At 41.1% G+C, this 16024-nt stretch overlaps 2 protein-coding genes across 17 annotated transcripts in view; both read right to left on the reverse strand.

The window, feature by feature from the left end:
• Rim (Rab3 interacting molecule) overlaps positions 1 to 2320 on the reverse strand; it is a 64870-nt gene extending 62550 nt beyond the window's left edge. For all 16 annotated transcript variants that reach the window (XR_013259779.1, XR_013259783.1, XR_013259782.1 and 13 more), the window contains exon 1: positions 2185 to 2320. Coding sequence is in view for 2 of the 16 variants with exons in the window: in XM_077423865.1 (XP_077279991.1) it covers positions 2185 to 2300 (116 nt within the window). In the remaining 14 variants the exon portion in view is untranslated. The remainder of the gene's footprint in view (positions 1 to 2184) is intronic.
• Positions 2321 to 7067: 4747 nt separating this feature from the next.
• On the reverse strand, positions 7068 to 14299 carry LOC143907233 (exostosin-3-like). The gene is made up of 11 exons (XM_077423871.1): positions 13735 to 14299; positions 13343 to 13554; positions 12715 to 13255; positions 11749 to 12590; positions 11459 to 11674; positions 11140 to 11350; positions 10803 to 11059; positions 10588 to 10715; positions 10243 to 10519; positions 9556 to 9660; positions 7068 to 9426 (listed from the first exon to the last, which is right to left on the reverse strand). The coding sequence occupies exons 2-11, from the start codon at positions 13505 to 13507 to the stop codon at positions 9322 to 9324; spliced, it is 2847 nt and encodes a 948-aa protein (XP_077279997.1). The 5' UTR covers positions 13508 to 13554; positions 13735 to 14299; the 3' UTR covers positions 7068 to 9321.
• Positions 14300 to 16024: the final 1725 nt, after the last annotated feature.

Raw genomic sequence — 16024 nt, forward strand, 5'->3', positions numbered from 1 at the left:
CACGTCAAGGCTCGTCGCCTTGCATTTTACATGCGTCCCTACACGTACTTGTCGTCTACATTACACGATCTCGCGCGCATCGGTATGGCACAGCACGCTTTCCTCATTACTCTTTCCCTTCGTTCTCACGTTCCCGTTTTTCGCTCGGTCGCGACGACCTATCAATAAAACCTGTTCACTGCGCAACGCCTGGTTGCCCCCTCCCCCCCCTCTCTCTCTCTCTCTCTCTCTCTCCTCCTCTCCTCCCCTCTTCTCCGTTTACAGTTGTCGTTAGCTATACCGCAGGTGGAACACCGATCTCCGCGTTCGCGCAATTACGCACTCCGCCGTCGCCGGTCCTGTCGTCGCCTCCTCGCGATAAGCGGATCACCTCGCGGATCACGGATCGGCCGTCTTATTTTTATCAGCGATACGCGCGAGACTATATAATCGCAATCAGTCGTAACGTCGGATACGTCCACGTGATCGACGAATCGATCGCACGACGCAACGGGGAACGCATCCGAGACGCGCAAAACCTTGTTGCGAAGGCACAAGGGCGAGAATATTTGCGGACGTCGAAGACACAATTATAAGCGATTTTTATTTCTGACCGCTCGATACAAAAGAGATGAGAGCCGACGCGGTAATCGGGAGCATGTGCGGGGCCGTGGATACACAAATGGAAGATGTAGGTGTAAAGCGGTCAAGGACTAATGAGCAGGTGAGCCGGGAAAATAGGTGAAACGAGCCGGAGCAGACCTATCGGTCAAGAAATAACTTTATCCAATCGATCGGTTGTCGTTTCGTCCGTCTGCCAATTGCGGTAAAAACCAACTAAACGACATCTCACTTTCGCGCCGCTACCTCTATACGCCGACTTTTGCGCCGGGCTCCCGATCATTAATATCTTTTATCCCTAATTCCGATAACTTTTAAACTTAGCCGAGGCTTGACCTTGACGGTTATCATCTGATCCAATAGGAGTTAAAATAGACCCCCCCGTTATCGCAATTAAAGTTATTATACTCTCTTTATAACGCATATCTTCGAATAGATATTAGTACATTCGATTAAATTACGAATAGATAAGTCAACAAAGATGTCTCTCGATTAGTTTTAACCTTCGTCCAATAATTATCCTAAAGTTACGTTGAAAAAATAATCTCTTGCGTAAATCGAGAAATCGCAGAAGTATTTACGTACATCCGGCGCTTAAGCGTTGAACGAAACGTCGATACTCTCAATAGTTTTCATCCGATGCTATGCAGTTTCACGGTTATATTTGCGGCAGTCGGGAATAAAAATGGTCCACAATTACCGAAAGCGCGACGGACAATACCGGCCACACGCATCGCGGTACGTGAACGTTATTACGGGCATTTGACCAGCTTGACAATATCCGGTGCAATAGAGAATCCTAAATACCCGTGTGAAAGCTCGCGCGTCCCGCTTGTGAAACGATACTTCATCGATAGTTTCCAGTTATCGCGCGAGCCACGCTACGACGCGATAAAAAAAAAATCCCAACGTATATTCGCGCTTTAAGATTCGATACTGCACGACCGTCATTGGAGAGAGAGCAAAAAAGTTTTCAGTATCGTTTACAATGATATTTCGAGCTCGTTATTTTAACAACGTAAGTGGAAAAAAACGATGTTAACTACTGCCACATCGCCATTCACGTATATATTTCGTATATTCGATAAATAATATAATTATTTGTCGTACATATTAATCGATCGCTTCATCGATTTTCTATCATTTTCTCTTAGATGCAAATTATTGAATGTTTCTAAATGAATAAAATTATATAATCAATTATTGAACGTTACTGGATGAATAAAATTATATTATACTATTTTTTTAGCTGTTTCACATCGTGAGATTATATTTTGTCAATTAACTCGTCTCGACAAGTCTTTACATATTTTTCATTTTTTTGTTTGCATACAACATATATTGCATATTGTGCCGCATATTTTGAAACGCGATATTATTTATATCACAATGACTACTACAGTTTTATTTCTTGAAGCTACTGTCTAAATTATAAACAAACGTATCGTATACGTAAAATCGTTTGCGTTATTGTTTTTATTAAAATCTCTTCGATAAGAGGCTCGCAAAAATGTCCACGCGTCCACGCGCGATTCAAGCAAAATTATCGAAAAAGTACACGTACGGGAGAGCATGGTCGCCTACCTCATAATCTCATGATCCTGTTCCTCCTCCTCCTTTTGGCGCATTAAAACACCCTCTATGATGCGCCTCTCCTCGGGGGTGAGGTGCGACATGTCGGGCTGAGGTAGCTCCGCCATCACGGTGGTGGTGGCGACGATGTACGCGGGTGCACCGGGTATGCGGCGTGGGTATGACGCGGGTAGGCAGCAGGCCGGCGCACCGCCGACGACGTCGACGTCGACGGGACGTTACCGTTGCTCCGATCGGGCCGCACCCAAGACGCGCCTCTTCCACGACAGCTCTCGTTGCGGGATATAACGGTCGGGACAATGTATAATAACCTTCTACGACTACGAAGCACGTCTGTCGTCCTGGGGAAGTCATCCGACACCCGTTGACCGCACCACCGCACCGCACCGACGCGGGAACGCGAGCGCACCGGGGTTACGTCGTCGTCGTCGTTGTCGTTGTCGTCGCGTCGACGGTCGCACCGTCGTCGTCGTCGTCGCCGCCGTCGTCGTCGTCGTCGTCGTCGTCGTCGGCTCGGCACTCGCGATACGTTGCACTCGCAGGTCGTGCCAATCGGGACGCGGGACCTCCTCCGTGGTCGTGGTCGATGACTTCGGGGTGGCCTCCTTCGCACGGGATAACGATAAGGGAAGGCGGTAGACGTCCTTAGATTTTGCGCCGGTCGATGTCTGGCGTGATACGGACTCTTTTCCCTGCCGCAGCCTTTGCCGTTGCTGCTGCTGCTGCTGTCGCTGTTGTTGCCGTTGTTGTTGCTGCTGATGCGTGGGAGGGCAATCGGGCAGTAGTCGGGCTGGTCTCATGCGAGCGCACAGCGTGCTCGTGGCATGGCCGCGGAGTCGGGGATCGTCGTCGTCGTCGTCCTCCTCCTCTTCGTCGTCGTCGTCGTCGTCGTCGTCGTCGTCGTCGTCGTCGTCGTCGTCGGTGTCTCTCGTCGTACGATTACCGCCCGTCGCATGTGTATGACAAATCATGTTCACAGGCTGCGAGGAGGCTCTCGCATTCTCTCTTGCAGCCCGGGCTCACGCGCTGCGCTGCCCGAATGCACCATCGGACGATACGCGATGGATCTCACCGGAGGTGATATCCTCGGATCCTCGATCTCGACGGGCTCTTCGCTCTTGCCCGTTGCACCGTTGCCCGCCACCCCACACCGAGGCGAAATCGGCTAATCGGTACGGAGCAGCGGCACTCGAATCGCGCGACCCTAACCAACGCGCGCGATTTCGCCCGCGGGACGGTGCGCGACGACGTCGGTTGGACTCCGCTTGCTAGATAATGGCTGCGCCCTTCTGTCCCTCCGATCCTTCGAAACTCTTTGGAACCGCATCGATTGAAAACGAAAACGGGTCACTGGGTTGCCGTCGCTGATAAATAGGACTCCACTTTCGCGGCACGGTCTTCGCGCGGCCGAACACCGCCGCCGTTACCAGCGGTTACCGCTGCTGCTGCTGCTGCTGCTGCTGCCGCCGCCGTAGCACCGTAGCCCGTAGCCCCTTCGCATCTGTCGGGATTACCGCTACCGCTTCGTTATCCTCCGGACCCTGCGACGCGGACGAGGCGATGCGTCATCCCAACCGTCGGATCTGCGGGATATATTGCGTTTCGTTAACTGGATCCTGCCGTGCCCGGGAGGGACATGCTCGACGAGTGACGGAACTCGTCCATTCGACGGACGGGCGGACACCGATCACCGATCCCTCGATCCCCCCGGAGAGAACAAGTTCACTCGCGAGTCGCGATTCACGTGGCAGCCGACACGACAATGGCGCTCGCGCTTCTCGGCGCGCCTCTAACGGCCGCCGCGACGCCCACGCAGTCGATCGTCCCCGAGCGGACAATTACACACCCACGATAACCGTTTCCCCAGCTGATGACTACTGTCGTACTGTCGCGACGCGAACGCGAAGGGCTGAAGGCTGAAGGGGCTCGAGGGTTGTCCGTCGCGCCGAGGAGTTACGGCGCTGCTCTATCGTCGTCGTCGTCGGGGCCGCGGTGCCGTCGCTGACGTCGCGCTCGTTATCGTCCTCGCCGTCGTCGTCGTCGCTGCCAACGCGAGAACGCCCTCGTAGATGCGGCCGCTGCGTGGTCGTCGCGGAATTAAACTCACAGACTCACATCTCGTCCCTCTCTCGGCTCGAGATTCCACGCGTACACCCCCCTCCGGCACACAGCACTCTCTTGGTGCGCTCCGCGTCCCGCGTCGAGCCGCGAGGAACTTTGCGTCTGTCACGCACGGGTCGCACGGTGTAAGCGAGGGAGAGCCAGCGCCAGGTGCCTGCGCACTCGCGGCCGCCTCGCTGGTTGCGCTGCGCTGCGCTGCCGCCGCCGCCGCCGGCTCACCTCGCCGACGAGTTTCACTTCCGCGCGCGCGGCAGTGCCCTTTCGCCCCTCCTCGATGCGACGCCGGAATCCGGAATGCGACCCGCGAGGGCCGGCGAGTGCGTTTATTCTCCTCTTCTACACCCTTTTCCGCTCTCCGCGCGCCCACCCGCGACGACGGTGTCTCGCGGCCACGTCGACGTCGACTCGCAGCTCGCAGGGGTAGCGCTCGCGCTCGGTACCGCTCACCGCTCTCCCTCTCTCTTTCTCTCTCGCTCTTTTTCTCTCCGTCCTCCACCCTCCACCGCGCACCACCCGACTGCTTCTCCCGTTCTCTCTCTCGCTCCCTCCTTCTTCCTTCCCTTCTCCTTTCCCGTATATGTCTCGACTCTCGCACGCTATCTGCTCAGTGCGCTCACCGTGCTCACTTCCCGCGACCCTTCCCTCGCGACTACCGCGGAACGGGATGGGTGGGACGCGAACGGGGCTAATTTCCGGTCGCGAATCGACTTCCCGTCGGGACCGTCACGTCGACGTCGAGGCGCGTGCTCCTCGCGTTCCTCGCGAGTGGCCCTTGGCCCTTCGCTGGTTGCACGTCGATGCACGTATCGCTCGCCGAGAGACCTCTATCCGAGGCCACCGAGCACCGAGGGAGGGCTGCCTTATCACACATCACACTCGTGTGTGCGACCGCAGTTGCGCGAACCGAGCTTTACTCCTCCATCCCTCCTATTCCCCCTCGTCCGTAGCGATATATGGGGTGGCTCCGATATTACGCGCGCTTTCTTTAATTCTTTGAGTATAGGTTTGTTAATAAGAGTTGCACAACGAGAAATATGATGATTGTTTCGCTGTCAATTTTTTTCGTCCTTAAAGATCCAAGAACTCTTGCGCTAAGTTTATTTTAGAGTGTAAATTGCATACGTAAGGACGTATATAGAAGAACTTTATTTTTTATTTTATTTTTTAAGTAAGTTATATTTCTGTGTAAAGCTTCAAAATGTTTTCAACGAAATATTTAATTTTGGAAATGAAGAACGCGTGCTCAAGTAACCAACCTTCTAATATTCTCATTGAGCAAAGTTTGAGCTCAGATTCTCCAGAGAATACGAAAGGGACATGGGGTTTTTCAGGTATGTGACGCGAAACTGACGAGTGACGCCGAGTAATGCCGAAGAGAGGAGGAAAGTAGAAAGACACTTGGAAGCGCGGAGGTCGTTCGAGCAGCGTTTCGCTCTGGTTTTCGTGCAATCGTAATAAATCCAATAAATCTCCGCCACGTCGATCGCGATAGCCGTCCCACAATCGCCCGGCCCGGGTGACAAATGGTGCCTGACGAAATATCGCATTTTCGCGCGAACTTAATAAATAATGGGATTGCGGCGTACGTTTCGACCAATGGGCAGGCGGGACGCGACTTACGTCGCGGAAAATACCGTATTGATCGCCGAGCGGACCAATCTGGCGCGAGCTTTGATCGCGACCACGTGGCGCTGTATTTGAAATAGACTCAAAGCTAAAAGCCCCAAAGTTGGGATTAGCTTCGAGAGATGTTTCACTCCGCTGTGCTTCCGTGGAGTTTTTTTCGGCGGCCACGAGAGAAAGCCAAACCTGCAACGACGAGCGCGCGTCGACCTCTTATATCTGCGTCGCGTTGTTGCGTAATCTCGTCGTTATAGCGATAAAAATCTAAGGAGAATTAATGAAAGAACGTGCTTGACGCTACGTGTGATTTCCGACTTTTGTCGAAAAAATGGAGCGCGAACAAAGACTGCGGCATACGCGACGGATGCTGAAGTGCGACTTCTGATGCCGATGGAAGAAACTTTTGATGGTGCGTCATCGGGCAGGACCGTCCGGCCGGTCGACCGCCCCATTCCCTCAACATTGCCAAAGTTTCGTATATCACCACGTCACGTGGCTATATATGAGAGATCTACGTCGAAAACTCCTTTCTTTCCCCTCTTCGATGAAACGCTAGTATACGAGCGAACTTCGAGCGAGCAGTCAAAATATCGCGAAAAAGCTACTAACGGTGCTTGTCTTTCTAAAATTAGAGTTCGATCTAATTATGTCGTAGTTAATAAACTCTTTCTTCAATTAGAACGATCTTAACGAGTATAACGTACATATCGCTGTATAGTCAAAATACAAAGTCAAATAACTGAAAGAGACCGATCTTTTATTCTCGGCGTCGTCGTGACCGATTGTACGCTTGCTTTATCCGCAATGCGTAATTAATGCGCGATTCGTTATATTTAAGTATTTATTGCATATGCGTTGCGATGCATGAATTATAATTATATAACGTTATGTTAGAATCATTGTTGATCCTAGTATGCTGATATGATTTAACGCAGTTGTTCGATACAAGCCCGCGGTACGCTACATTTAGCCATACGCAGCGCGGTACTGATACCGATACGTCTGACTATACATATACGACAACTACTGCCAGCGTTTACTACTGTACGTCAGACACAATGTCTGCATAAGGTTAAAAATAGAATAGCAAATGTTAAAAGCATAATTAAAGTAAAATAAATTGCGCAAAGTGAGATGTATTTTCATTTTTTATTTTTATCATATTTTTGTAGCTCTTTCATTTATATGTTCAATCATTAATTTACCTGTCGAATAAATGACATGTTCCTTCATTTGTAAAATACTTAACCAGATACTCGTATCACGCAAATAGATAATTTAAGATGTACATCCAATATAGATTTGTACGCCGTAATGTACAAAATTACAACACACAGCATGTACAGAACAATTTTTCACATTGTTAATTTGCTGTACAGAATTCGTTACGTCACTTAGATACGTTTACTAAATGTTCTATTCGTTGACGATATTATACACAATAATTAATAAATTTCTTAGAAATATTTGATATATACCAGATATAGTTACAAATTTGTGCTTTTAGCGATATATCTAAAACTCTTATTTAATTACATTATAAACACAATTATTAAAAATTTGGCACATGTCAATTACATATAAAATATATATAATAATAATAATAATAATAGAGTATAATTATATAATGACTATTACACATAAAGAGAGATATAATATAACATATTAAAGATGTAAATACAATACATAGAAACCTAAAAAAAAAAAAAAAACAAGTTTTAAGATTTGATTTTTCTTATAATTGATTTTTTTTATGGTACAAAAAACGAGTACTTGTCGCAGTGCAACTTGAATTTTGTTCGGACCTGAGATAGGATTTTGAAAATGTTGATGCATCAAGAACAGGAAAGTTTTAATCTCAAAGATATTGTCTACTTACTATCTATATATTCCTATCCAACATTCTTCATGAAATATAACATCGTTATCAATCTCATACGATTATACATATATAAGATAAATTTTAATCTATCAACTATGTATAATCTATAAAAAAACATATCGTATTTAATTATACCATCAGACTATATCAAATAACTTAATGTCTATCAAATAACATATGTAGTTTCAGAATATGGCCTGACAAAATGATTATAAAAATAACTTAAAACTCTAATCGTTTTTTACATAGATAATCGTTTCCTAAGTATAAAAAATATGATCGTTTTCTAATAAATTAAAACATAAAAAAAATTATTATATTAAATTAATCTGTTATATATATGTGTGTAAATGGATCTATAATTTCATATTTTATACGTTAGTATTCTGAAAATAAAAAATGAGGAGAGAGAGAAAGAGAGAGAGAGAGAGAGAGAGAGAGAGAGAGAAAAGTTAAAAAATATAAATAAAATAAAATAAAAAACTGTTATGTACAATTTATACATCATCTGTTATTACGTTATACAAATATCTGTAACGTGATGTTTCTGTCCAATTGTAAAGCAGCCGATTATTAAAAAAAAAGAGATTCACAGTTTTTACATAAAGAAATATAGAGATTCATTAAAATGTACGAGCGACCTTTGCGTAATTTGAACAACTCAAATATGTATACGTAATAAAAATTGACATTAACCAATAAGACAATTAGTGTAATATTTTTAGGACAAATTATATTTTGTTTTTTCAGTCTTTAATAATGACCTCTAATTGTAAAAAATCTTAACTATATAACCTTAATTATATAAAGATAAATAATTGTTAACATAATAATATATAATCATTGTACTGAATTTAATTATAAGAACATTATATATAATTTGTTAAAAAATTATACCGTTTTTCAAAATGTGTACACTATTATAATTCTAATAGGCAGTAATTTATTAATATGCTATATTATATAGATATAGTATATTAAAATAAATTATATTTTAGTGCACTTATACATATATATTAATATGTAGTACACTACTATATTAATATATATGTATAGTACATGAATTTAATAAAACAAAAATGTCCGTTCTTCTAAAACGTTAAATGTTTTGTTGTTAAATGTCGATTTTAGTTTAAAAAACAGCAAGAATTATTTTTACAATTGCATATGCACTTTATCTAATATTACACAGAATAATTTTGATTATTTGTAATCATCATCTCTCATTAAGTGTCTTACAAAAAAAAAGATTAATAACATGTAATATTTATCTACTTTTTTCATAATCGTTATTATTGCACTTTACCAATTTAATGACATTTTGACTTGTTATAATTAAATTTCTTACTATACCTTATATTTCCTATACATATTCTGTAAAATATTCTCCCTAGTTTTTAAATTGTGGACTGCATAAATTGTAAACTGCGTAAATTTGTATCAAAGTTGTACAAATCTTATTCTACATAATATCTACACAAAAATTCAAATGTATTTCCTTTTCATATAAACTTGAAACATTTTTGTTTGTCATGTGGTATTCGTGTTTTAAATAATATCGAATCAGCCCGATATTGTGTATTCAATAGAGGCATATAACCGAACACCTAAAACCAATTATTATGTTAAGTAAAATTTATAAATTTACTTAAATAATAATAATAATTATGTTAGAATCATTTAGATAAATGTAATAAAGCAAAACGTAAAAGCAATTAGCAATTAGAATATTTTACCTGTGAAAAGAAATTGATACATTTATGTCTCTCCTGAAAATGGGTATCATCTTCTGAAAGTGAAACTGGACAACCTGGACATCTGAATGTCCAACGTGATGTTACCTAATGTAGAAACAAGTATTTTAATGTCATGGAATTGCATATTAATACATATATAAATTTTTGAAGTTTAATTGTATAATTAGAATGCAAACAGAAATATTACGTAATTGTAAAATATTTATAAAGCTGAATCAAGAGACAAAACATTTATAATTTATAATTGTGATAGAGTAATGTGAAATAACCGATGAGGTATTAAGAAGGGCTGGCCAGCAGAGGATCAGCTATACAATCAGGCTGAGGAAATGGAAATGGATCGGGCACGTCCTGAGAAGAGACCAAAACAACATCGTTAGGCAGGCACTGGAGTGGAACCCACAAGGCTCAAGGAAGAGAGGAAGACCGGCAAGCACCTGGAGGATTACCATGTTGAAGGAAACAGAAAGTTCTGGGAAAAATCCTGGAACCAAGTCAAACACTTAGCCCAAGACAGGGAACGCTGGAACGGTTTCCTGGAGGCCCTATGCTCCACTCAGGAGTAAAAGGAACATATATATATATATATATATATATATATATATATATATATATATATATTGTAAAATGATCATCATCTTTATAAAAATATATTAAATGTCTTACTTTAACTGGTGGTTTTCTTGTAAGATGCGATATTAAAAAATTCATCGCAATGTCTTCACAGTTCATGTATTCGTCAACTTTATCACGTATAGCCTGTGGTAGCCAATGCGTGTATAGATATGTATAATGTTTGTGGATGAAAGCAGCTCCAGTTAAAACCATGGATAGTTCGCACGAATAATTAGAATTGTAATTCCAAGCGTTATGATAATTCTGGTCCCATGCATGAAAGCGACCAGGAAATCCAACTACACGATCTCGATGTTCCCTCCACACTCTGAAGACGTATGTATAATAAATAACAAAAGTTATGTGGAATGAAAAGATTGTGAAAAGTCAGATTACCTAAAACCAAACATGATTTCATCGTGTCTCAAATGAGCATCATCGTCAATAGAAAGGACAGCTTCTGTCTCAATTGCGTCAAATGGAAGGAATCTATTATTCAAACTATTTCTTGGAGCTTTTATAACCTGTTCAGATGTATTTGAAAAGTATAATTTTAATGTGATCTTTGAGAAAACAGATGCAGATTTTATAGAATAATAAATTAAAATTACGTGTATAGGAACGCCGATATCAGGCCACTTGAGATCTTCTACAGGTGGTTTCGGACTGTTCCACACTACAAGTACTTTGTTCAGATAAGGCAAGCCGTAAAGACGTGCCAGTGAATTTATAAGAACCTGTTCCCTCTCATAGGTTAACATGACAATTGTAAATTGTTCTCTTGGATAGTTTCCTCCTAATGACTCACTAAACTCTTTTCCAGCACCTCCAGCACCTTTACCGATGGGTCGAAAACCCACCTCTGAACCTATAAAAGAATAAATATAATATAAGATTAAATATAACATAAGTCTCATGTAACAATAATCTCTGAACAAATGATTTTACCAAGAAATTTGGCATCGCTGGGAAGAACAGTATCAAAAGGTAATTGCGGATATAAATTAAATGGATCCATCCAATCATTCCAAATTTCATGACCTTGGATTAATAGTATTGTATAATTTCTTTTAAAAGCAGGAGATGGGTATGGCGGTTCTAAAGGACCCAAACTTTCTTCAGCTTCAGGTTCAGAGATGATGGTATCCGATTTTAAAGGCTTTAAAATAAAAGGTAATATAAATTATAAAATTAATTTTGTTCTTTATGTTAAAATATATACTACATGCTTTAACATAAAAAAAGCATATCACATTAAAATACATACCACAAAACTTTCATTAAAAACACTAGGACTGGGTGTTTGAGGCGCTGGTAATGGAGGTATACCAAGTCTGTCTCTGACTACTGCTATGGTCGTATCCGCTACACCTTGAGCAGTACTCATATAACGCTCCCACATTAATCTACCTTGTCTCCGCATAGTCAAAAGATCGTTGTCAGGAACAGCACGCAATAAAAAGTGCATTTCGGTCACTCTGGCCTAAAGTTACATTTTTGTTAGCTCTATTTCAATAGTGAAAAAGAAATTCGATAATATATTACTAGAAAAATTACTTTAGGTAGGAAAATAACTGCTCTCCTCCAAGCAATAACTTCGTTATAACTAAGCACAATCTGATCACCACCGAGAATAACTGGTATTGACCCAGCTCGTAATGCTTCGTACAATCTTGCTTGCATAAACGAAGTAGTCAATAATGTAGCATTACTGGGAGCTAAGATCAATGCAAATGTTGATTCCTTTAATATAGCTCTTCTGGAAGAATCAGTTCCGCAAAGAGACCAGTCAAGAGTTTCCGCAGGCTTACTCTCCACGGAAGCCGGTATACATTCAAATTGAATGAAAAATTTGTCCAGAGTTATTCCGTTGCTCATATCTTTTAAATGTTGGATAATAAATGTGTCTATATTGTTATCATCGATTATTAATTTTTCCAGATCTATATCGGCATCGTCAACTTGATACGTCATCGGCGTGCCTATAAAAGTTCTCATTTCTCCTTGGAACGACAGCAAATATTTTCTTCTCGCCGGTAACATTTGTGCACATTCTTGCCAAACATCTCCGCCAGGTGGTCCCAGAATTGGTGGAACAATTAAATCAAAACCATCGCGAAATTGATTTCTATAAAACGTGGACTGTATTACTATCGCTCTGCCAATATCCAGATTACCGAAGATATTTCCAGAATCCGCAGATAAATCTCTACGTGCAAGATTTAGTAATATGTGATTTCTACCATCTCCACCCCAATAGGGAAGTGCGTGTAATTTTTTTATATCTAAAGGTTTATCATAACGTTGATCATTCTTTTGTTGGAGGCTTAACGCTTCACCAACTAAGACTATGTAAACGCATGCCTCTGCTGGATTCCTAGCAAGATGTGGATTATATCCTACAATCAATACAACAAATTACCATAGAAAAATATCTCGTAAAGCAAAAACGTCTTTAATTGCAATATTATTTATTTCAATATATGTAATAATATAGTTTATTTATATATCTTTAATACATACCTAGTGTTTGTTTAATAGTCGTTTTTAAAAAACCATCCACATCCCACCCTGGATTAACTACCGAGAATTGATCTGGATCATACAAGTATACGGGAAAGCCGCTCGTCAATGCACATCGGCTGTGATCGAAACAATTATGCATTCCGCATGATCGCGGATCTGTGCTGGGTAATGTAACTGGCAGGGTGTTAATCAATATTCTCTTAGGTGGTGCCAATTCAGGTGTGTTTCTCTCCACCGCCTCTTTCCGCGCCACCTGTGCTTGCTCCACACTTATCTTTAATCTGTCAAGATCCGTTTGCTGATGCAGCAACTCCTGCTTTAGCTCGTCTATCTTCTGCGTCAAGCTATTAACTTCGCCCTGAAGTCTTTGCCTCTTAGCGCTCAGGTCTCTCAACTCGTTACTCACCGAAATTTTTATGCGGAACATTTCCTCTATTCTCATCTTCAGCTGTGACGCTTTCATAGATGTGAAATCTTCAAAAGCTTCCAGGGTTGAAAACGTTCTATACATATCCCTATCTGGCGTGTCAGATTCTACCTGAAAGGGTATAATCTCAAAGTTAAAGCAAAGCGTAGATTAATAATCGTTAAAAAAGCTTGTATTTGCTTTCTTCTTTAATTATACCTTGGATAAATAATAATGTGTAAATAATGGCACGATAAATAAGACCACAGACGTCAAAATTATTATTCTTGACAACTTGATATGCGCCAACCATTGGCACATCTCCCTCCCAGCTCCATTGTACAACGGAAGTACTCCCTCGTAAGTATTCCCCACCATGTTCATCTGTCTAACAAGTACTGAATACTTCCATCTAGCATTTTCTCAGATTTCTGCAAGCGACATTACATAAACGTTAGAGAGTAAATTCATGAAATGAGTTCCACTTATCAATTCATTTTGCATCAAAACAAAACAGTTCTTTTTTCATCAAAGCAGAATTTCTCGCAACACTTTAATCTAAGAGGAATAAACTATAAAAATACACAAATCGTGTATTACATTAATAATACCTGCGACACTAGAAACCGACATCGAGATTAAGACCGGGGATTTTATCAGAGCGTATCGCGATGCCGTTGGCAATCTACGCGACCTCGCGGTCTCCTCCGTTTTTCCGTCAACCGGATCGAAAACATCGCGAACCGGAGTAATATTGACGAGGAGCACTTTCGACGGGGTCACATTCTACGTCGCCCGCGGTCGCGTCCCGTCCACGCGTCGAGGTTAGCGCCGAAAAACGCGTTTCACTCGCACACGGTGTCCATCCGATATCTCATATCTCCGCTCTCGCGGGATCCGGCGTATCCGCCCGATCCTCCCAGCGCGCCGGAGTCGTGACTCGCGTAAACGGCGTGGCGAACCGCTGCGTGCGGCTGTCCAGTGTCCAGTGTCCGGGAGTTTGTCTGTGTCTGCGGCCCTCGCTCCTCGACTCACGCCTTTTTCGTCGGACCGTACCGGTACCGTGTCGAAAGTCGAAGTCGAAAGCCCCTGTCCCTGTCAGAGAGAAACCTGAGACAGGCCATCCGCGTGTCCGCTGTCCGCTCGCCGTCGCGTTTGCGCGCGTTCTGGAAAAATGATAGGTGAAAACGTCATCAATATGGCGGAGGTGCTTGATCTTCCGCGCGGATAATTTGAAATTTCTCGCGTTCCGAAATAGATATATCCGCGACATTTGCGACATTCAAAAAGACGATTGTATTCTTATCGTTAGATCTACAGTACAAAATAAAAATATTTTATTAAAATACATAAATTTTTCTTGTAAAAAAACTTGGCGCTGCTAGACCTTTTAAATAAATAAGGACAACAATAAATAAAAATAATTCAGAGAAGAATACAATGGGAGTAATATTAAATGATTATCAGCGTGGATGTGGGAGTGAGTGATATGGGTGTGCGTGACTACGCGGACGGCGGATAATGCGGCTTATAATTAAGTATAGAATAAGTTTATTTATTTATTTAAAATTTTGAGGTCTAGCAGCGCCAAGTTTTTTTACAAGAAAAATTTATGTATTTTAATAAAATATTTTTATTTTGTACTGTTACTTCTGTAACTCTTTGTGGCCATTAAAAAATACACATGTAAATAACTTTGTATTTAAATATCTTGTATTCCCTTGTTAAATTTAAATAAAATTTTTTAATCTTATAAAATTGTTATTATACATTCTTTTCTAATTGACACAATGTAAAGATTTTTCAATGTAGTGCAACAATTATTTTTTGAGGCAATATACATGTTCTCTCTGTAATTGGCGCTCTAACTTAAAGAGATATCATTTCTTTTTTGTAATTGTAATAGATCACTTGAAGCGCGACTCTTCTTTTTGATAAGGTGACATAATTTTGTGACGTGTATCACTTGGGTTATAATTTTTCGGAAATAAAGATACTACTGCTTAGATTTTTTCGAGATTTTTCGAGATATAAAGATCTACCACTTGTTACTTAGGTTTTTTCGAGGTATAATACTACCACTTTCTTTTTTTTTTAGGTAACAACATATACACTACTATACGTGTACTTGGCGCCTTTTTTTACCTTTTTTTAAAAAAGGTAATTTTGTGTGGATATCACGCCTTTTTGTAGTATATTACGCATTGTATAAACAGTATGTACAGGATAAAGCTATTTGGAGGTATAATACTACCACTTTGTTTTTTTCGAGGTAACAACATAACAGGGTAACAACATAATACATATACACTATTATGCGTGTACTTGGCGCTCATTTTACCTTTTTTTTAAAAAGGTAATTTTGTACGGATATCACGCCTTTTTGTAGTGTTACGCATCTTAATCTAATCTCATAAACCGTATATAATACAAGGTATGAAGCTAAAAGTGTTACGGACTATTATTTCTAAAGAAAACAACAATTTAATATTTTGCTCAGTTTTTTAAAAATAATAATTTGTAACCCTTTTAGTTGTACACCTTGTATATATTTTTCAATTTCAACATAAAACATAATCGCAATAAAGCATGATTAATGTTAATAAGTCGTTAACTGTAAAATTCTTTATTTATTTTTATTTGCGTGTCTTACTGAATGTTGTTCGCAACTGTATATGTACCGATATCTTCAGGTATCGATATTTTTGATAATTATTTTTACGTCAGACATAATTTTAATTCATCCAATTTTTAATATGTCTAAACATAATTTTTGTCCAATTTTTATTATGTCTAGACATAATTTTAATTCAGCGATTTTTATTATGTCATGACATAATTTTAATTCTGCCGCTAGGGAAATTTTAAGTCGATTTTTATGAATCAAGCTTGAATTCAATG

Source organism: Temnothorax americanus, unplaced genomic scaffold (genome assembly GCF_048541705.1).
Source record: "Temnothorax americanus isolate GAGA-0224 unplaced genomic scaffold, ASM4854170v1 Scaffold8, whole genome shotgun sequence".
NCBI classification, from domain to species: domain Eukaryota; kingdom Metazoa; phylum Arthropoda; class Insecta; order Hymenoptera; family Formicidae; genus Temnothorax; species Temnothorax americanus.